Below are 22,297 nucleotides of genomic sequence, written 5' to 3'. Positions count from 1 at the left end.
TACAGAAAGCATCCATCATTTCTGTCTAAAGAAGCCATACTGCAATAGTGGCTCAAATGGTTGGACATACCGCCGGTTCAACCGGTGCGACTGCAGCGGGGCCCAGAGACTCCAGGGGGCCCCTGCCGGGTGGCCAATGATGAGGGCAATCTGGCCGGTTTCTACAGGCCTGAGGCTCCGGGGGGCCCCTGGCTAGATTGCCCTCATGTGCGGCGGGAAGGGAGCAATCCCAGCAGCTCCCCTGCCTGCAAGAGAAAATAGGAGCGGAGCTGCAAGGATCCTTCCTGCCCGGCACCAGCGCTTCCTGTCTCTGACACAGCAGCGCCGCTGGATGACGAAGAAGCAGCCGGAGGACGGAGGCGGTGATGCTGTGGACAGGTGAAGTGCTGTCACTGGTGTGTGTGTGTGTGTGTGTGTGTGTGGAGGAGAAGGCCATGACGGTGTGTGTGTGTGTGTGTGTGTGGAGGAGAAGGCCATGATGGGGTGATGGGGAGAAGGCCATGATGGGGGTGATACTTATTATGTATAACACAGTCCCTTAGCATATAGTTCACTTACTTATTATGTATAACACAGTCCCTTAGTATATAGTATACGTACTTATTATGTATAACAGTCCCTTAGCATATAGTGTACTCACTAATTCTGTATGACACCATCCTTAGTTACAGTTTCCTCTTTTATTATGTACAGTCATATGTAAAAGTTTGGGCACCCCTATTAATGTTAACCTTTTTTCTTTATAACAATTTTGGTTTTTGCAACAGCTATTTCAGTTTCATATATCTAATAACTGATGGACTCAGTTATATTTCTGGATTCAAATGAGGTTTATTGTGCTAACAGAAAATGTGCAATCTGCATTTAAACAAAATTTGACCGGTGCAAAAGTATGGGCACCCTTATCATTTTCTTGATTTGAACACTCCTAACTACTTTTTACTGACTTCCTGAAGAACTAAATTGGTTTTGTAACCTCATTGAACTTCATAGCCAGGTGTATCAAATCATGAGAAAAGGTATTTAAGGTGGCCACTTGCAAGTAGTTCTCCTATTTGATTCTCCTATGAAGAGTGGCATCATGGGCTCCTCAAAACAACTCTCAAATGATCTGAAAACAAAGATTATTCAACATAGCTTTTCAGGGGAAGGATACAAAAAGTTGTCTCAGAGATTTAACCTGTCAGTTTCCACTGTGAGGAACATAGTAAGGAAATGGAAGAACACAGGTACAGTTCTTGTTAAGCCCAGAAGTGGCAGGCCAAGAAAAATATCTGAAAGGCAGAGAAGAAGAATGGTGAGAACAGTCAAGGACAATCCACAGACCACCTCCAAAGACCTGCAGCATCATCTTGCTGCAGATGGTGTCACTGTGCATCGGTCAACAATACAGCGCATGCATAATGCCTTTTTGTATGACCAAACAACTCAATCTTTGTTTCATCAGTCCACAGGACCTTCTTCCAAAATGTAACTGGCTTGTCCCAATGTGCTTTTGCAGACCTCAGGCGACTCTGTTTGTGGCGTGCTTGCAGAAACGGCTTCTCTCGCATCACTCTCCCATACAGCTTCTCCTTGTGCAAAGTGCGCTGTATTGTTGACCGATGCACAGTGACACCATCTGCAGCAAGATGATGCTGCAGGTCTTTAGAGGTGGTCTGTGGATTGTCCTTGACTGTTCTCACCATTCTCCTTCTCTGCCTTTCTGATATTTTTCTTGGTCTGCCACTTCTGGTCTTAACAAGAACTGTACCTGTGTTCTTCCATTTCCTTACTATGTTCCTCACAGTGGAAACTGACAGGTTAAATCTCTGAGACAACTTTTTGTATCCTTCCCCTGAAAAGCTATGTTGAATAATCTTTGTTTTCAGATCATTTGAGAGTTGTTTTGAGGAGCCCATGATGCCACTCTTCATAGGAGAATCAAATAGGAGAACTACTTGCAAGTGGCCACTTTAAATACCTTTTCTCATGATTTGATACACCTGGCTATGAAGTTCAAAGCTCAATGAGGTTACAAAACCAATTTAGTGCTTCAGGAAGTCAGTAAAAAGTAGTTGGGAGTGTTCAAATCAAGAAAATGATAAGGGTGCCCATACTTTTGCACCGGTCAAATTTTGTTTAAATGCAGATTGCACATTTTCTGTTAGTACAATAAACCTCATTTGAATCCAGAACTATAACTGAGTCCATCAGTTATTAGATATATGAAACTGAAATAGCTGTTGCAAAAACCAAAATTGTTATAAAGAAAAAAGGTTAACATTAATAGGGGTGCCCAAACTTTTACATATGACTGTATATCACTGTCTCTTATTACATACCATCCTCTCTAGTTATATATGGTGCCGTCCCTTATTATACACCGTATTTTTCGGACCATAAGACGCACTTTTTTCCCAAAAAATTTTGGGGGAAAGTGGGGGGTGCATCTTATGATCGCAATGTACTAACCTCCGAGGCTGGTGCGGGTGCCGCGGGGGCTCTGTAGTGCGCTCTGTAGTGCGGTGGTGGCAGCGGCTCTCTGTGCTCCGGTGCAGGGGCGGCGGCTCCGCTGGCATTTCCTCCAAGCCCGGAGGCCCCCACACATCCCTTGCTGGCCGCCGCCATGTTCCGGTGGCCTCCAGGAACATGAACACCGGGAAGATGACCGCCGGTCCGGGGACGGCGCATGCGCAGGTTCGGATCTCGTCCCGAGATCTCGGGGGACAAGATCTCGTTGCCGAGATTTGAATCTCGTCCCCCGAGATCTCGGGACGAGATTTGAACCTGCGCATGCGCCGTCCCCGGGCCGGCAGCCATCTTCCCGGCATCCATGTTCTCGGAGGCCACCGGAACATGGCGGTGGCCAGCAAGGGGATGTGCTGGGGCCTCCGGGCTTGGAGGAAATGCCGGCAGAGCCGCTGCCCCTGCACCGGAGCACAGAGAGCCGCCACCCTCACCCCAGCTGCCCCAGCCCCAGCACAGCCCACCTGCCCCAGCACAGCACAGCTGCCCCAGCACAACCCAGCTGCCCCAGCCCAGCTGCCCCAGCACAGCACAGCTGCCCAGCTGCCCCAGTACAGCACAGCTGCCCCAGCACAACCAACCTGCCCCAGCACAGAGCCGCCACTGCACGAGCCTGGACCACTGAATGACCCCTGTGACCACTCCTCCACCTGTGCCGGATCCCTTCCCAGGTAAGCTGAATTCGGACTGTAAGACGGACCCCCATTTGACACATTATTTTTTTCCCTATTTTCCTTCTGAAAATTGGGGTGCGTCTTATGGTCCGGTGTGTCTCATAGTCCGAAAAATACGGTAGCTTCCTCTACTGTTATGTATAGTGCTGTCTCGTACATAGTGTATTCTTGTTAATTTTGTTATTTACAGCGCCTTCTTTTATTACATAGTCCCCTCTCTTTTTAGATATAAAATGACTGCTGATGAAGCAGCCAGTGACCAGACTACCAGTCCATCAGCTCCTCCATTAGAAAGGATGCTTTCCCATGCTCCATCAGCCATCATTGCATTATAAAGCCAACAAGACAGGACGGTATGTAATAAAAAAAAAAGCTCTATATAATCCAATATGTAAAGGACGGTACTGTACATAACAAGAGAGGGAACTGTGTAAGGGACAGCAATGTACATAATAAAGGAGACTATATAATATATATACATAAGGGGGCACAGACACATTTCTTGCACAGGGGCCCAAGCTGTCAGTGTCCGCCCCTGGTGGCTCATGTGTGTTTTCTCCTGGTAGCCATTTAGCAAGTTAAGCAGGCACGCCCATCATTCTCTTAATATATTGCAATCACCATATTATATAGCACCGTGTACTTTCAATTGCTCATTTTGCCTTTCTACCCAGTTAATTCTATTTTTCATTAGGTCTTTGACATCATATAATTAAGAACTGACTATTTGAATCCTTCTAAACTCTATGTAGTAGCAGGAGGTCCATTTTCCCTGCACAAGTTCATCAGTCACTGCAAATGTGTATGGAAGGGGGAATAGCGGAGCAACTGGTTCAGAAGTTGAAGAGGGAAATGCCTAAATGCAGGGAAAAGAGACTTCCTGTTACTACATAGATCAAAGAAAAGAGAATAATTCAATGGGTAGAAAGGCAAAATGAGAAATTGCAACAGTGCTGTATAATATGATGATTGCAATATATTAAGAGGATAAACACTTTGATGAGTGGAAGGCTTCATTAAATAATAATTCCTGTACTGTTTATATTCCCATAAAATTTGCTATGGCATTTCCGTATGTAAAATATGATACATAACTGGTACCCAATAAATGGCGGCTACGTGTGTAGACAAATATTTGTGTGCAGACAGGTTTACATTGTATCATCACTACCTGAATATAATGAATCAGTCGTCAGAGATAAGGAAACATCAATATCATTATGGAATCTATAAGGTTTTCTTATATTATATCATTACATTTTCTCACTTACAAAGTTGTGATCTCCTCAATAATTTTATACTTCTGAATTAGAAATCCAGTGTTCGTCCTACAGTAGAAGGAAAACATGTCAATGTGTGGATCAGGTAAGGGTTAAACTAGGAGTTTTACTAACACTGGTAATTGATTTGAACAGTTAAAATTGATGTCCCAACTTAGTTCTCCCCAATCCACAGGGAATCAGGTGCTGATTCTGGGGATCCGTCATCTGGACCCTCCAGCTCTTGAACGCCCCCTGCAGAATGGAGCCGAGGTTGCGCATGCGCACTGCACACTATACAATGAGAAGAAAGACTCTTACCTATGATTATCATCTGCAGCTGAAAAACAAACAGCAGCTTAGAATTAGATTTCCTGAAGTAGTCCCTTGTAGTCAGTCACTGTGTGAGTGTGATCCACAATTTGCCCCAAAGCTGACATGTTGCCAGCTCTATAGACTAAGGGCCAGTGATAAAACTGACATGTTACTAGCTCCATAGGCTATAAGGGCAAGTGATGAAGCTGACATGTTACTAGCTCCATAGGCTATAAGGGCCAGTGATAAAACTGACATGTTACTAGCTCCATAGGCTATAAGGGCAAGTGATGAAGCTGACATGTTGCCAGCTCCATAGACTATAAGGGCAAGTGATGAAGCTGACATGGTACTAGCTCCATAGACTATAAGGGCAAGTGATGAAGCTGACATGTTACTAGCTCCATAGGCTATAAGGGCCAGTTATAAAGCTGACATGTTACTAGCTCCATAGACTACAAGGGCCAGTGATAAAGCTGACATGTTACTAGCTCCATAGGCTATAAGGGCCAGTGATAAAGCTGACATGGTACTAGCTCCATAGACTATAAGGGCAAGTGATGAAGCTGACATGTTACTAGCTCCATAGGCTATAAGGGCAGTTATAAAGCTGACATGTTACTTGCTCCATAGACTACAAGGGCAAGTGACAAAGCTGACATGGTACTAGCTCCATAGACTATAAAGGCCAGTGAAAAACAGCTGGTACATAGCCAAACATGTAAATGAGTCCTTCCTTTACAACGTGAATGTACAGAGACTTCCTTACACAATATCGGATCTGCTCTGGCAATCAGGTTTTGGCTATAGGGTCACGACTGGTATGCAGGGGTGTTATAGACCACGTGGCCTGCGAGTCCTGGGGATTGCTGGCTCTGAGCCAACACCGCAAGCGTCATCACAATGTTACACTCAGCTTCCTGTCCTACCATTCAGCCCCTGTGCGTTTGAGACTCAGCTCAGCAGGTGCGATTATGTCACTAGATAGCACCTGCTGTGGAAAGCCTAAGACCCACCCTGCACAGACCGGAGCAGGGCGGTGCTAGTGGGACATAGCCAGGTATTAATGCCTGTGAGAAAGTCAATACTTACATGGGATGTTACTGACTGCAGGCTGAAATAGTAAAACAGAGAAGTGTAAAAGGTCCATTAAATAGTTCAGCTTCTTACATTGTAGTATATATCACATACTCATAGGCTTACATTACACTGGATAATGAATGGGTTTTTAAGTTAAAGGGGTATTCTCATCTCCAATATCCTATCCCAATATATAATAGGTTTAAAAATATTATTACCAAATACCTCCAATTAAAAATGGAGCATAGTTCTTCTGATTCACTATGTTGCTTACCCCATGTGCTGGGCAATGTGGTAGCTTAGGTATCAATAGTTACAACCACTAATAACTAGCAGTAACTATATGAGTGGTCATACCCATGGATTCCTAAGCTACTGCAATGCATGCACAAGGAGTAAGTGACATAGCGAATCAGAAGAACTATACTACATTTTTGTGCCCCATGCAGCAGTCATATAGTTAATTAACAGTACAATTGGTATGTGACCCCTGCATCTGCTGACAACTCAGGGCGGCATCTGCCGACAACACGGGGGGGCATTTGCTGACAACTCAGGGCAGCATTTGCTGACAACACAGGGGGTCATCTGCTGACAACTCAGGGCAGCATTTGCTGACAACACGGGGGGGCATCTGCTGACAACACGGGGGGGCATCTGCTGACAACACGGGGGGGCATCTGCTGACAACACGGGGGGGCATCTGCTGACAACTCAGGGTGACATTTAACTTTATTTTCTACTTTTTCATCCATAAAATATGTGGAATATATTTATAAATGAGTTGCACATTGTGAATCTCCATTTTTCCAGAATTACTTCTGGTAATGGGGCAAACTGGCAGTTGCTGCCATCTAAGCATGACGTTATCCCAGGAGCAGGGGGGCTGTTATGACAGTTGGGGGCCGGATAAACACCCGGGTCTGTCATGTTATCTCTCCTGTGGCTGGGCGTCATAGGAGACAGTGATTTCTGCTATATACCGTGATATTGCTGTATTGCGGTATACGGCATAAGAGATCAGACGGGCACAGATTCAGGCCCTCTATGGGGACTAAAAAATAGAGAAAAATGTGAAGAAAAAAAAAAATGTACAAAAAATGAAAATCACCCCTCCTTTTCTCCAGTTAATATTAAATAAAGGAAAAAATACACATATTTGCTATCAACGTGTTCAAAAAAGTCTGATCTATGAAAAGATAAAACGGACCCAATCAGTAAAAACTGTAAAGACAAAAAAGTGGCAAAATGATGTGTTTTTGATTGCCACAATTCCACAGAAATGCATTGTTTTATATACAAGTATGGAGACATCACAGGCACTATTCTGAATGACTTTTCTGATTTCGGACTTACATGAATTTCTCTCTGATTTTTGCTCTTCATTGTTCAAATCTGAATAAACGCAAAATCCTGAATGGGACAAAGAGAGGTTTCCTGATAAATCGCCCGATCTTAAAATACCAGTTATATCAATAGTAAATATCGCCATAGCGAGCTAATTAATAAATAGAAGGTTTTCTCATTAATAATGTAAGGGATATGAGAATTGGGAAGTAGAGGAAGCTTGTCAGAAGAAATCAGAAACTTATATGGATAGGAAATGGGAAATAATAAGAACAGACCAGGAGTGTAAGAGACGCATACTCACTCTCAGCTCCTACTAGAACCCTCAAAGGAGTTCCGGGCGAGCGTCTGCTTCTATATCCTTCATGATGTCATAAGAGGTGATCATTGCGCCGATCCTGTGATGTAACAGCTTTCTAGAATGTTCCCTGCAGCCAATAAGATCCAGTATAATCCTGTGTAATAAAGTCTATGGAGGGTTTATAAATGTATGGAAATAATCTGATACAGCAAATTGTTGGAAATGATAGGACCCCTTCACACACCCATGATCAGATATACACAGAAGCATCTTCTAATATAATATTTTTCTTATATTCTTATTATACTTATACACTGTATGGACGTTAGTATAGGGATACAGAATTTTCTAACATCCCATTCTAAATTTGTATGCATTCATTTGGAGTTGGTCCTTTTTCTATAAGATTTTGGAGGCGTCTCTGGGGATTTTTGCCCCATCATTCAGAAGAACGATTGTGACATCAGACACTGATGCTGGATGGGTGGTCCGGACTAGCAATCTTCATCCCACAGGTGTTGGATGGGGTTGACGTCCAGGCTCTGTGCAGCCAGTCAGGTTCTTCCACACCAAACTCTTGCAACCTTGCCTCTATGGACCTTGCTTTGTGCACTATAGTCATGCTTGGACAGAAAAGGGCCTTCTTCAAACTGTCCCTACAATGTTGGAAGCATACATCTGTCCACAATGTCTTCTATGCTGAAGAATTAAGACTTCCCTTCACTGGAACTAGGATGCCAAGGCTGACCCCTAAATACAACCACATAGCATTATCCCCCTCCACCAAATTTACAGCTGTCACAGTGGAGTCAGGCAGGTAATGTTCTCCTTGTATTCACCAAACCTAGAGTCATCCATCAGATGGCAGATAGGGAAGCACGATCCGTGACTGCAGTGCACTGAACACATTTCTGCTGCTCTGTGGTATGACCGATTTATAAGGGTTAATGCCAGGGCCGGACTGGCAATTTTAGCAAATGTCAGAAGGGCCTGTATGGTCATGGGTCGCCTTGTCTGTTACATTGTTATCATAATATGCATCCTCAAGATGCCAATACTGTTAACTGTTGTGACAGAGTACAAAGTCACCGGCCCTGTCACTTGTCCCAGCAGGCTGCTGGCGTCCTTTCTGGCCGTGACCTCCTAGCCCCAGCACCAACAGGTGACGGTGGGTGGTGCAATGACGTCACTGCATTGCCCCACCAGCATCCACTGCGAGAATGGATAGAAGAGGAGTCAGATGCTGCGGAGGGTGAGGTGTCTGGATTATGGGAGTATAGGGATTTTTTTTGGGAGGGGATTGTTGGGGACCATCACACTATATAGGGCACTGTGAGTTGAACAATCATAGTATATAATGGGTTGTGGGGTGGACCACCATCAGCGTCGGACTGGAACACCTTGGGCCCACCAGAGAAAATCATTCTTGGGGCCCACTATGTAGCTGCATAGAGTTAAATACCAGACCACCAATTATTACTATATGGGTGGACCGTCATACTATATAAGGCAGGGGTGGGGAACCTTTTTTCTGCCCAGGGCCATTTGGAATTTTATAATAGCATTCAGGGGCTGTATAAAATTATTAACTTAAACATTAGCCAAGACCCCATGTATGCAGACCCCAATCATATCTGGGCAGTGTGCGGACCCCCTGTCATATATTTGGGCAGTGTGCGGATCACCTGTCATATATTTTGGAAGTGTGCAGACCCCTGTCATAAATTTGGGAAGTGTGCAGACCCCCGTCATATATTAGGGAAGTGTGCGGACTCCCTGTCATATATTTGGGAAGTGTGCGGATCCCCAGTCATATATTTGGGAAGTGTGCGGATCCCCAGTCATATATTTGGGAAGTGTGCGGACCCCCTGTTATATATTTGGGAAGTGCGCAGACCCCGTCATATATTTGGGAAGTGCGCGGATCCCCAGTCATATTTGGGAAGTGTGCAGACCCTCGTCATATATTTGGGAAATGTGCAGACTGTCATATATTTGGGAAGTGTGCGGACCCCTGTCATATATTTAGAAAGTGTGCGGACCCCCTGTCATGTATTTGGGAAGTGTGCAGACCCCGTCATATATTTGGGAAGTGCGCGCATCCCCAGTCATATTTGGGAAGTGTGCAGACCCTCGTCATATATTTGGGAAATGTGCAGACTGTCATATATTTGGGTAGTGTGCGGATCCCCTGTCATATATTTAGAAAGTGTGCGGACCCCTTGTCATATATTTGGACAGTGTGCAGACCCCTGCACTTATTACATAACTATTTGGATACTTGCAGTGCAGTGAGGCATACGCCATACAGTATATTTGGGAAGTGTGCCGACCCCCTGTCATATATTTACAAAGTGTGCTGACACCTTGTCATATACTGTATTTGGGAAGTGTGCCGACCCCCTGTCATATATTTGGGAAGTGTGCCGACCCCCTGTCATATATTTGGGAAGTGTGCGGACTCCCTGTCATATATTTGGGCAGTGTGCAGACCCCTGCATTTATTACATAACTACCTGGATACTTGCAGTGCAGTGAGGCACACTAACCAGCAAGGGGGGGGCATTTCCAAGCAAATTTTTGGACACTCATCACAAAACAACTTTAGTAATTGATCCCACTGGAGCAGGTGGCCACCACTAGCCCACGCAGAATGAAGCTAATACTCTCCACAACCCGCAGCACACAGCAGCTGCTCGGCGCCACCTCAGCATTAATGACAACAGCCCCCGTGACAATCAGCCAATCACCGCTGCGATCCCACTGCTTCACAGCTCTGCAACTGTCTATGCGCGGCATAGCAGCCCCCCCATATGCCACACTCCTCCTCAGGCACTGGCAATAGAGTACGCCGGACACAATACCGCGTGCACCTCTGATGAATGAAAGGGCCTGTGGCCAAAAAACAGGCAAAGTGGCTGTGGGCCGCATCAGCTGATATCGCGGACCATATACGGCCCACCGGCCGGACATTCCCCACCCCTGATATAAGGGGTTTTGAGGTGAACCATCATACTATAAAGGGACTGTGAGGTGTACCAGCTTAGTATATAATGAGCTGTGAGGTAGAATGTAAGTCCGCAAGGACAGGGTCCTCTCCCCTCTGTACCAGTCTTTCATCGTAAATTTGTTTACTGTTAACGATATCTATAACTTTGTATGTAACCCCCCTTCTCATGTACAGCACCATGGAATTAATGGCGCTATATAAATAATAATAATATACTATGAGGAGTGTTGGGGGACCATCATACTATATGGGGGACTATGAGGTGGACCATCATACGATATAGGTGGCTGTGATGTGGACCATCATACTATATATAGGGGGTTGTGGGTGGACCGTCATACAGTATTGAGGCTTTAGGGGATCTTCATAGTATATGGGGAATCTATCATACTGTGTGGCTGTTGGGGGACCAACTTACTGTGTAGGGAGGTTGTGGTGGACATCATACTGTGTGGGGTGGCTGTGGCAAACATTATATTGTCTGGAGGTCTATGGGGTACAGTATGCTATGTTGGGAGCTGTGGTCACCATCATACTCTATGGGATGGTTATGGGGGACGTCATAATGTATCAGGGCTGTGGGGTCTTCACACTGTATGGGAGTCTTTGGTGGATATACTGTGGGGGGTCTGTGGTACCTCTTATACTGTATATTGGGGCTGTGGTGGATACCATACTGTATGAGAGGCTGTGGTGGCAATCTTACTGTGTGGGGTGCTGTGGGGAATCATACTTTGTATAAGGTTTGTGGGGCAATCATACTGTGTGGGATTGTAATGGCGGCCAGGGGGTAGTCGTGGCTAATGGTGGCTGCTCTGTCGCACCCTGGCCCACCATCACATAAACACACTGTCCCTTGTGTAGTGCACTTGTAAGACGGGGTTCTCCCTGGACTGCTGGGCCTTCTTTTCCTTCAGCATTACGCAATGACAGGCAGAGTCCAGGTTCAACATTAACACAACAAGTTTACTCCGCTTGCCAGTTTAGTCACAGAAACAGCACAAGGTTCTTTACAAAACATCACCATTCGGTTCCCTGTACTGTCCCTCACTTCTCCAGTAATATTGCAGGGTTGTACCATCACCTTCGGTACCACAACTTCTTGTATGGTCAGCCCAACTCGCTTCAGGAGTTCCCTGTCCGTTTTGCCCCGGACGGTTAGGGTTGTTCCCACAAAGTTTGCCGCTACCATATTGATGCTGCTCTGTATTTCTCCACTACCGTGTGACTATCAGCCCATAGGCCCTGGATGGCTGGGCTACCAGCTTTAACTTTACGGGACACAACTGTCCTATCCTGGCTCCCAGCCCCTTCTAACTGAACTCAGTAAGCTCCCTAACTTACTCCAAGTTGGCCCCTCCTAGTTAACTAAATCCTGTTGGTCCATCTAATTCCTCACTTACTCTGTTCTATTGTGCCCCCTCTAGTGGGCTAATCTAAATCCTATACTTTCCCTATATTTATACAATACAAGGAATATATACAGTATATATATTTGCAACATATTACACAGCATAGCAATATTATAATACACATACCATATATCGGACATACACAATATAGCAGCATTATAGGACATAATAAAAGTACCAGCTTCTCAGGGACGTAGAAACACGGGCAAGGGAAGTGGGGCACAAACCAGTTCTTGTAACCCCTTACAGGGTCAAGCTATTTTATGGGGGCATATTGCTCTACGGGGGTCATGAAAGAGGTATCGTTGCAAGTGAGACCACTTAGGGACTTCAGTAGGGGCAAAATAACTAAAAGCTGCAATACATTTCCTTCTACGTTACTTAAAATGTTGGGAGATGTGCTCTTCACTTACAATGACTGGATAGGACTTTTTATATGAGGCACCTGTTATTTCTATGCAAGCCCCACTCAGGAGCATTATTGCAATAAAGAGGCAGTGAGGGACATTATTTTAAGGAGACCCAATCATGGGGATTGTCTGACATTTTAGGGGAAGCAAGAAGACATTAGTATTAATATTAGAAAGCACAAGGATATTTTTATCATTATAAGGAGGTACAGGGTCATTATTAGGCCGGGGTCACACTTGCGAGAAACTTGCATTAGTCTCGCATCTCAATACCCGGCACTGCCACCAGCACTCGGGACCAGAGTGTGCAGCTGCATGTATTTCTATGTAGCTGAGCGCTCCGGTCCCGAGTGCCGGCGGCAGTGCCGGGTATTGAGATGCGAGACTCCTGCGAGTTTCTCGCAAGTGTGACCCCGGCCTTATAAGGCATCACAAGTTGTGGTTTGTGCAGAGGTGATGTAACAATGTGGCATGGGGGGGGGTAGTTATTGCCGAGCTACTTAAAGGAACAGTCCACTGAGCAAACAGTCAGCGAGCACCCCCGGCCCTTGTACATAAATAGACAGGACTGACACAGTTTATTCCCACGGGTTACCTTTCCTCCCTCCAGCCACAGTACTCCGGTCAAGTAAAGTCCAAGGACACAGCTGCTGTCCATCAGGGAATAACTTTTAATCAACTTTGATGAGGAAGAAAAGAATACAACACTGGCTTCCTGCTCTCTCCCTAACACTATCCACAGCCATACCCACAACACATATTGGATCCACTGGGCTTCCGTAACCATAGACACCCGGGACTCCTCTGTACGCAGGCCACAGATGTCAGCTGGAACAGGTGTGAGCAGTTGAAGCACGGGTGCTGTCGCTCCCAGGGACGACAACGGATGGGACCCACTGGACAGCTCCGGTGAAGACGGCGGGGCCACAGGAAGCAGGTGAGCAGAGGGCGAGGTGGCAGGACGGCCAGGTGGAGAGCATTTACTCACCGCCGCGCCCGACGATAGTCCTTTAGCGTGGCTGCAAGGGTCAGTAATCGCGACTGCCATGATGCCTCGGAGGGTTCTCGTAGGGGTATCGCCAGTCCTTCATCCGCCTTGCAGTCCTTGACCTCTACAGGTGGTTGATGCTTTCGCCAGAACAAGGGCCGGTCCAGTTCCTCGGACCACCAAGCCTCGAAGCTTAGGCCTGTCTCCACCTGTGCCTTGGACCGCCTTCAGTTCTGGCAGCCGATGCCGCCGTGGAACAACATGCTGTATCTTTCCATATCTGCAGGCAATGGCGCCTTATTCATTATCAGATAGTCCATCCCCTTGCTTCTCCACCTATTTCTCCTGAACAGGCTGTAAGGGCGGCAGCTCCTTCTTCGCCCACAGCCATTAAGGGCAGGCATACTTCACAAAGGGAAGTGGCTTTCTTCTTTTTGGCACCAAACTGCTCGTTGATACCCACGACAAACAGCCTCATCCTTACTTTTCGCACCAAGGGCCGCCATCTTTTTAGCAGCGGTCAGCGCTATTTCTGAGTCCACAACATCCGCCATCTGCATTTCTGTCACGGCGGGTAACAAAACACAAGTCCCAAATTCAAAGTCACAAGTCTCAAAGTCGCTGTCAGCCAACAGCTCCATTTCTTCTAGTTCGGGCAGCAAACCACAAATTTCAGGCTCATAGTCAGTCAGGAACCATCTCAAGCAATCCCAGGGTTGCAATGCTGTTCCATCCTGATGCACTACGCCAAGTGTAACGAAGAGGCACGGGGGTTGGTAGTTATGGCCGAGTTACTTAAAGGCACAGTCCACAGAGTCCACTGAGCAAACGGTCAGCGAGTACCCACGGTTCCTTGTACATAAATAGACAGGACAGACACAGCTTCTTCCCACGGACTGCCTTTCCTCCCTCCGGCCACAGTACTCTAGGCAAGTAAAGTCCAAGAACACGGCGGCGGTACAACAGGAAATAACTTTTAATAAACGTTGATGAGTAAGAAAAGAATACAACACTGGCTTCCTGCTCTCTTCCTGACAAGATCCACGGCCATACCCACAAAGTTACGCAGTAGTCCACTCACTGGGATCTGGACGCTTATAGTCCCTTCAGCTTGGGGCCCTTCCCTTCCGAGGTCCTGGGGCCCGTGTTGCGGTCCATAGCTCCTTCGGAGTCCTTTTGAGTCCAGGGCAGCAGATCTTCTCCCCTCTGGGAGTCTGGCAATGACCGGCTGCTACTACACATCTGCCCAGGGCTAATGTGCCTGAGCGTCTGACTAGGAGCCGCAGCTTCCTCCTGCCTTCCTGCTGCTGGCCCAGCCCCCAACTTAACCCCGAACTGTCCCTAGCTTAACAGTAGTAATTAAAGGGGAACTCCCCACAATAAACAATACATTACATAGTATACAAGTACAACATATGGCTGTACATTGCGGGTTCACACAGTGCAAACACAGCATAGGAATACATAACATAATTACATTAGTACACTAGATATAAACAATATGGTAAATGCACACATCAAAAACAGGACAGTGCACATAGGATAGAGGAGAGCAGACTGGGGGGTTCCTGCTACCTCCTTACAGTGGCAAAATGTGAGGAGGATAATGGTGCTGGCGCTGGGAGTTGGTGATCATGTGCAGTGGCGTAACTCAAACAACATGGGCCCCAAAGCAAAAGCTCTAATGGGGCCCCCTATTATTGCAAGTCTTTAATAGCATTGGTCTTTTTATATAGGCCAAAGGAACTTTTGGGCCCCCCTAGACTCCAGGGCCCAGATTCAATTGCAGATCTCGCACCTACTGTATTTACAACCTTGATCATGTTACCGCAAGTATGTGATTTGCATACATGCGGTCACATGCCAACTAGATATGCTCGGCCTCGCTCAATACAAATGAAATTAGCAAAGCCAAGTACAATTAGCGGGAGGTGTGAAAATCGTATACTTTCAGTCACATGACGGTTGCTCCCAATGCCGGCACCGGAGAATCCTCACAGTGTGCGCTAGGAGGATTCAGAAGTCTGAAGTTACATAGACTTGAACTTCAACCACTTTAATGATCAGTATGGTGCTTATCAATATTGTATATGATGGTAATATTTGCTTATGGTTTGTTGGTATTTGCAATATTATTATTTTGGCATTATAATTATGTAATATTATACAGCAATATTATTTGTATTATTAGAAATATTGGTCTTGTAGGAAATCTTGATTTCCTCCAGGCAGAGTAATATTAGTAATATATCCTCACTTGGTGCTCTAGGGTCAGGGACAGCATGGGCCTGTGTGATCTCAAATCCAAGGGCTGAATTTCAGTCCCAGTCCTAGTCTGTCACTGGCAATCAGTCATAGGGATGCTGCAGGCGTGGGTTCAGTCACTGCTCAGTGCATAGTGAGTGGCGACTGTAACCGCCCCCCCAGCACTGACTGACAACAGGATAAGCATTAGGGCCAGCTGTCAGTCAGGGTCAGGGGTGCGGTTATATCTGTCGCTCTCTATACACAGTGACTGAACCAGCACTGGAACCTCCCCTATAACTCAAACCCGCACTGCAGAGGGGAATAAAGTTCATTCTTCCTGGCAGCAGGGGTCTAAGTGCAGGTGCTGGGCAGGTTCAGAACTCTATTAACCTGCAGATTAACCCCGCATATGCAGGTTAATAGCGTTTTCTGCAAAACCACAAAAATACAGATTTAATCTTTTGGACACAAATATACCAAACTGCCACCCCCTGATTGTAGGCTGGCTGTTTCATCGGTATTGCTGCACCTGTGTTGCCGCCATCTTTAATTGGGTCCACTGCACCCTGATAGTGCATTTGTTTTGAGGCTTGTTCAGGTAAGCATCTCTGCCTTTTTCCTGGTGTTTTTTTTATAAATTTTTGGAGGATTTTTAAGCCCTCTTTTTCACACACAGGAGATGCAGAGCATCTGGCTTACAGCCTATTAATGATGCCCATACACTTAGATCAGGCGGGCTGCCCAGTGCTAACCAAAATGAATCCTGTGTGAACAGGCACCACAGTTTATAGAGCCATCTGGGCCCAACTGCACCCTGAAAAACATAACTAAAGTGCAAAAAACACATAGCAATATATGTGCGGTATTATTTGATACTATGGCCAAAATACGGAAGCTTTCAACCCACATCATGGGTCCCCGCAATTGCGAGTCCTACTCTAACAGCAAAACCACAAAAAGAGGACTTAAAAATCCTCCAGGATATATTGCTATGTGTTTTTTACACTTTATTTATTTTTCAGGGTGCAGTTGTTGATGTCCACTACACCATGCACCCCCACTGATCAGTGGCTGGAAGTTCTTGGATGCTGCTGGTATAACAGGCCAGATAAAACCCCCGCCCAGAATATACCCCCTCCAGGTCAGAATAGACCCCAGCTGCTGTAGATCAGATTTTTCAGGCTTTTGAGAACCATTGAGTGATATACTCAATAAGGCAGCACATGGGGGCAGAGACAGCAAACATGGTCCCAGGTAGCACACGGGGCCCCAGGCAGCACACAGGGCCCTAGGCAGCACACGGGGCCCCAGGCAGCACACGGAGGCAGAGACAGTGAACGGGGTCCCAGGTAGTGAACGGGGTCCCAGGTAGCACACTGGGCCCCAGGCAGCACACAGGGCCCTAGGCAGCAAATAGGGCCCCAGGCAGTGCAAAGGGGCACTGTCTCTGCCCCCTGTGCACTGCCTGGGGCCCTTGTGTGCTGCTTGGGGCCCTGTGTGCTTCCTGGGGCCCCTTGCACTGTCTGCCACCTGTGCACTGCCTGTGGGCCCCTTTGCACTGCCTGTGGCCTTGTGTGCTGCCTGGAGCCCTGTGTGCTGCCTGGGACCCTGTACGCTGCCTTGGGCCCCGTGCGCTGTCTCTGCCCCCCTGTGTGCTGCCTGAGGCCCTGTGTGCTGCCAGGGGCTCTGTGCATTGCCTGGGGCCCCTATGTGTTGCTTGGGGCCCTGTATGCTGTCTTGGGCCCCATGCACTGTCTCTGCCCCCTGTGCACTGCCTGGGGGCCTTATGTGCTGCCTGGGGCCCCTGTGTGCTGCCTGGGGCCCCTATGCAGTGACTGGGGCCCCTTTATTAAGTATATCACTCAATGGTTCTCAAAAGCGTGAAAAATCTGATCTACAGCAGTTGGGGTATATTCTGACCTGGAAGGGTTTAATCTGTTCTAGGCCAAACTATACCCCGGGGTATAGTTTGGCCTAGGCTATAATATACCTGGGTATATTCTGGCCCTGAGGGGTATAGTTTGGCCTAGGCTAGAATATACCCAGGGTATAATCTGGCCCAGGCCACTTTAATCCCTGGTATATTCTGGGCGGGGGGGGTTAATCTGGCCTGTTACACCGGAACACAGCAGCTCCATTATTTCAATAGTGGCCGCCGGCAGGTACTGCAGATCCATCCCATTTCCAAATGATAAGGCTCCATATTTATATACAGTATATTGTGTAGCCCTGGGTGACAGGATCATCCAGGGAGGTAAAGGGATGTGAGATAAATAAGAGTATGTCATTGATTTTGTACTGAAAGGGAACGATTACAATGCCTTAGAATTTAGTTTTTGTTTGGAGAGAGACTATAGAGAGTTTAAAGTGAAGGGGTGACAAGTCATCCTTGCCTCATCCCTCTGAATGTCAATGGGTGGGGTATTATATCCATTTATTGTGATCCCCGTATATACTTTTTGTCAACTAGGCCTAAGAGCATCATAATAAGAGAGTGTCGTGTTCTAGCTTGAAGTCTTGATTCAATGGTTGCCCTGTCCTTCAAACCACATGTCCAAAACTTGCCACCTCCTGTCGCCTCCAACTCAAAAATATTTCCAGAATCTGTCCCTTCCTCAGCCCTCAATCTACTAAAACTCTTGTACATGCCCTCATTATCTTCCGCCTTGACTACTGCAACACTCTCCTCTGTGGCCTCCCTGCTAACTCTGTTGCACCACTCCAGTCTGTCCTCAACTCTGCTGCCTGACTAATCCACCTCTCTCCTCTGATAATCCCTCCACTGGCTCCCAATTCACCAAAGAATCCAGTTCAGACTACTAACACTGACCTACAAAGCCATCCACAACCTATCCCCTCCCTATATCTCTGAACTAATCTCCCAATATCATGTAAAGGTAAAATCACAATGAGAAATATGACGACAATATATACCTCTTGGAAACCTACAGGCGCCAAGGTATCCTGTATGTTGGGGAGCTCATAAAATTCTAACAGATCCAGCACATCCCACAATCCGCCTCCGCATGAGTTAACCAAGGGCGGGTATGTGGGCTTAACTTTGAGCTAATAAAACGCAGTAGTTAGGTTTGGGTCATTTGTCAGTTCTGGAAGGTACAGCTTGCTGTAGTTCTGTCTGTTTTCTTAGGGAGTACCTCCCTCCATTAAGCTCTGAGCCATTTCTGTGATATCAGGTTTAGGAATTTTCTTTCGCTATTCCTTTTTATTTCATATAATTGTATATATCATATTGTTTTGTTCCCGTTTTGTATATTTTTTTTATAAACACTGCCTACTTTTCTAGATTAAATATATAAAATGTAATGGCTCGGTTCCTCTTGCTCTGTAAACCGCACCGCTGAAGCCATACGCTACCTGTAACGGGTGTCCAGTTGGCCTGTATAAATGATTGGTGGTGGCAGCTAGTAGTGGTTCCTTTTTTTCGTATTGTGGATTTTTGGTATTATGCTCATTGTGAATTCCCCAATAAATAGAAGTGAAAGCAGCCACGGTCTTGTCCATCACTCGTCACTCAATTGCGAAATTATACAGACAATTGGAGGCAGTGGAGTTGCGCTTCCCTAACATATTGGCGGCAACGGTGAGATCTGTGTGATCTCTCTGGTGTCATCTGTGACAAAATGGTAACAGGGGAGGGATCGGTGTGACCCCCCCCGGCTCTGTGTCCTTAACAATTAGGGACACACAGTAGATATTTAGCAAATGATATCTGATATCTTGCATTGCATTGTCTTCATATATGAAGCGTCCCTCAGGGTCAGAATACGAGTCAAGAATAGCACATGTCAGGGATTTCTGTATATTAATAGCTACGCCTCTCGATTTTGAGTTGTAAGAGATCGTCATGCAGTCTCATATTCATTTTGCCTTTAGTGTACATTTCTCATCTTTTTTTACAATGTATAAGAAGGTGATATGTGTTTGTAATCGGTGGAAGTGTGTGGTTAACGTTTCCTCTTAATTATAATATTGAAGCCTGCAACATTTCATGAAATAAGTTTGGGTGATATGTGTGATGGGGTTGAAAAGGACATTTCAGTATTCTCCCTATATCTTCCTCTCTGTCCCAACAATCAGAGGGTTCTAGTGTTTGTTGTCTATATGGACATCCAAATGTTTGGGAAGGTGAGATGGGGCGAGATGTCTCTGGATAGGAAAAAAGTAAGAACAAACATAAGTACTGATACCATTTTCTGAACAATTAGAAAAATGTCAATGATTCTCTTATCAAATGACATCTGGTTTCTGTGGGATCTTCATACATGACAGGTCCTATGCATGCCAAGTACAACAATTGTAATAGGATATTAGTTTAGTAGAGATTTTTTTTTATGTTGGAGTGAAAGATTTCTTCCGCGCTATAACATTGGTTGAAATGTCCCCAAACATGAGGGTTCTGCTATACTGGATCTGGAGTACTCTAGTCTTGCTGAATGCTGGGAGGATATTTACTTCTGTCATCCAATTGAGGTGTTTGGCTATGAGTACAAATTTAAAAAAACTGACCGTCACATCCGAGCATAAACTAAATGTGAACAGGTGCTTAACCTAGAGTCACTAACTCATATAACCTCAAACAAAAAGGAAGCACGCTGTAGCGCCATATCATGCAAACATGAAATATGAAATGCATTAGAAATATGAAAAATTGAGAAAGCTTAGCGCATAAAATGGCCAATTTATGTGTACCTGGAAGCCACAGTAAGGCATTTATCATTTTCCAGGACCCTAACCTAATGCCAATCCTCACTTAGACTAAAGTCTTCATCTGAATGGGAACCTATGTAAATCCTCTCCTTAGACTGAAATCTATATCTCTGTGGAGGGGTGGTGACCCTGCTGTGATTAAAAACGCCTGCGGCTAAGAGGTGGAGTGCTCAGTCAGAAGGATAATCCATACAGATGAAGACTTTAGTTTAAGTGAGGATTGGTATAACGATAGGGTCCTGGAAAACGAGAAACATCTTAACGTGACTTCCAGGTACACATAAATTGGCCATTTTATGCGCTTCCTTTTTTGTTTCTTTGGCTAAGAGTAGTCTTGGCCATGCTTCTCGCTCTTAGTGGGCTCTTTCACTTGTAAAGGAGTTTGGTCAATTTGGATCGCTAGTGGCATCTCCTCTACCAAACAGTGAGTTAGCTTGTCTTCAGAGATTTCTTCATGGAACCTCTATTAGTCCGAGATTGTTTCATGTTTATTCATTTTCAGGATCCTCGAGTTTGTCTTGAAGTATTAATTCATCATTTTATCTTTGGGATAGGGTGTGATTCTTCCTTAATATGTTTTGTTTGCAGATTATAACTTGCATTTTTAAGTTTACTATTTCTTGAGCTCTGGCTACTATTTGTGGCAATGCTGAGTTTCTGGAGGCATTTAACATATCAAAGTATTTGTCCCGCATCGTCCACAAGTGATGTAAGACTGTGTGTCATATTTAGTGTTGTGATCTCAAGGTGATGAAGACTACAAACTTCCTAACTTGGTTGGAGTTGATGGCTTTGTGTCTTCTTTCAGTCTTAAGACTTATGAAACTCTGTGCAGGCTATAAGTTTTGCTAGAGACATTGAGGACAACATGTCCATACTTTGTAAGGGTTCTTTCTTATGCAATGTTTCGTCTCTTTTTGTAATTTGCCTTTTGTGAGCTTGATTTGTGACACGGTGGTGCTTTGTGATTGTTGTAACTCTCTACTGGTTATTCTGAATGTATTTTTACTGAGGTATTCAGTACTGTATTCACATCCAGGATGGAAGATTGGCGCTCTTGTATTAAAATCATTTTACGTTTTTGCAACCTACCCTATTTATTGTGTTAAGTTACCATCAAAGGATAGGTTTTTCCTGAAAGTCTCGGCTGGGGTATAAATTCTAGTGAGAATAGGAGCAGGTACTGTTTTTCAAATGTCCACTAGATGCAGATTTTGTTTAGGACTGATCACACTTTTAAGCTGCTCCACTAGATGGCAGCAAAGCTCTTTGGATAAATGGATCCCTCTTGTGGTGTAATATTGTTCATAGTGTAATCTGGTGTAGAGAAGAACTCCATGTAATAAAGAGGCACTGCCTTTATTTTTTTCATTCACTAAACCTGTGTAAATGTAGTTTAAGTGTAGTAATACACTAACCGATCGCTGTCATTGCATTGCCAGTTTCCAACTCCTGTTATATTCTGGCCTAGGTCGTGTGATGCTAGTCTGACTTAACGGATCGTATTGCTATCTGTATATGAGCCGGAAGTGGCTTTGTCAATGTAAGCCTGTGGAGGCTCGTTCTGATGCTCTATAGGCTTCCATTGTAAATGCCACTTCTGGGTCATACAAACCTCCAGTGTGAACTAGCAATTCGGAAGCGCCGTCACGTGACTCAGAAGAGTCAGAGCGCTGGAAACCGGGGAAGATGGCGACTGGTTAGGCCTGTTTCACACATCCGTTTTTCAGATCAGTTGTAATCCGCGAAAATGGCAGAAAACGGATCCGTCGGTGGATTGACAGCAACATGTGGCACCGGACCGTTGTTTTTACGGATCCGGTGAAGGTTGAATTTTAAAGGTACCCGTGCCTGGAAAAAAGGAGAGAGAGAGGAGAGTTTTAGCGGCTCCCAGGACAGCATTTCAGGGTTAAAACTGCTCCCGGCTTTCACCTTTCGGGCATGCGCAGTTAAAAATAGCGGACCATCAACCAAAAAAAAAACGTTGCAGTGTCCGTCTGGTCCTCCCGGGAGCCGCT

General features: G+C 45.6%; 1 protein-coding gene across 3 annotated transcripts in view; it reads right to left on the bottom strand.

Annotated features, from left to right (window-relative positions):
• Positions 1-15,707, bottom strand: part of LOC141086517 (uncharacterized) — a 63,484-nt gene extending 47,777 nt beyond the window's left edge. Inside the window, exons 1-6 of one of the 3 annotated variants that reach the window (XM_073572669.1) lie at positions 15,562-15,707; positions 7,488-7,611; positions 7,193-7,249; positions 5,849-5,870; positions 4,763-4,781; positions 4,454-4,510 (exon numbers count right to left, since the gene is read on the bottom strand). In XM_073572669.1, the coding sequence (XP_073428770.1) occupies positions 4,454-4,510; positions 4,763-4,781; positions 5,849-5,870; positions 7,193-7,222 (128 nt within the window). In that variant the 5' untranslated portion in view covers positions 7,223-7,249; positions 7,488-7,611; positions 15,562-15,707. The remainder of the gene's footprint in view (positions 1-4,453; positions 4,511-4,762; positions 4,782-5,848; positions 5,871-7,192; positions 7,250-7,487; positions 7,612-15,561) is intronic. The other 2 variants (XM_073572662.1, XM_073572654.1) reach the window with 2 other exon arrangements.
• Positions 15,708-22,297: the final 6,590 nt, after the last annotated feature.

Source organism: Dendrobates tinctorius, unplaced genomic scaffold, assembly GCF_039654945.1.
Source record: "Dendrobates tinctorius isolate UK_male_01 unplaced genomic scaffold, ASM3965494v1 ptg000007l, whole genome shotgun sequence".
Taxonomy (NCBI): domain Eukaryota; kingdom Metazoa; phylum Chordata; class Amphibia; order Anura; family Dendrobatidae; genus Dendrobates; species Dendrobates tinctorius.
Note: the sequence above shows the minus strand (reverse complement) of the source record. Positions and strands in the feature narration are given on the sequence as shown.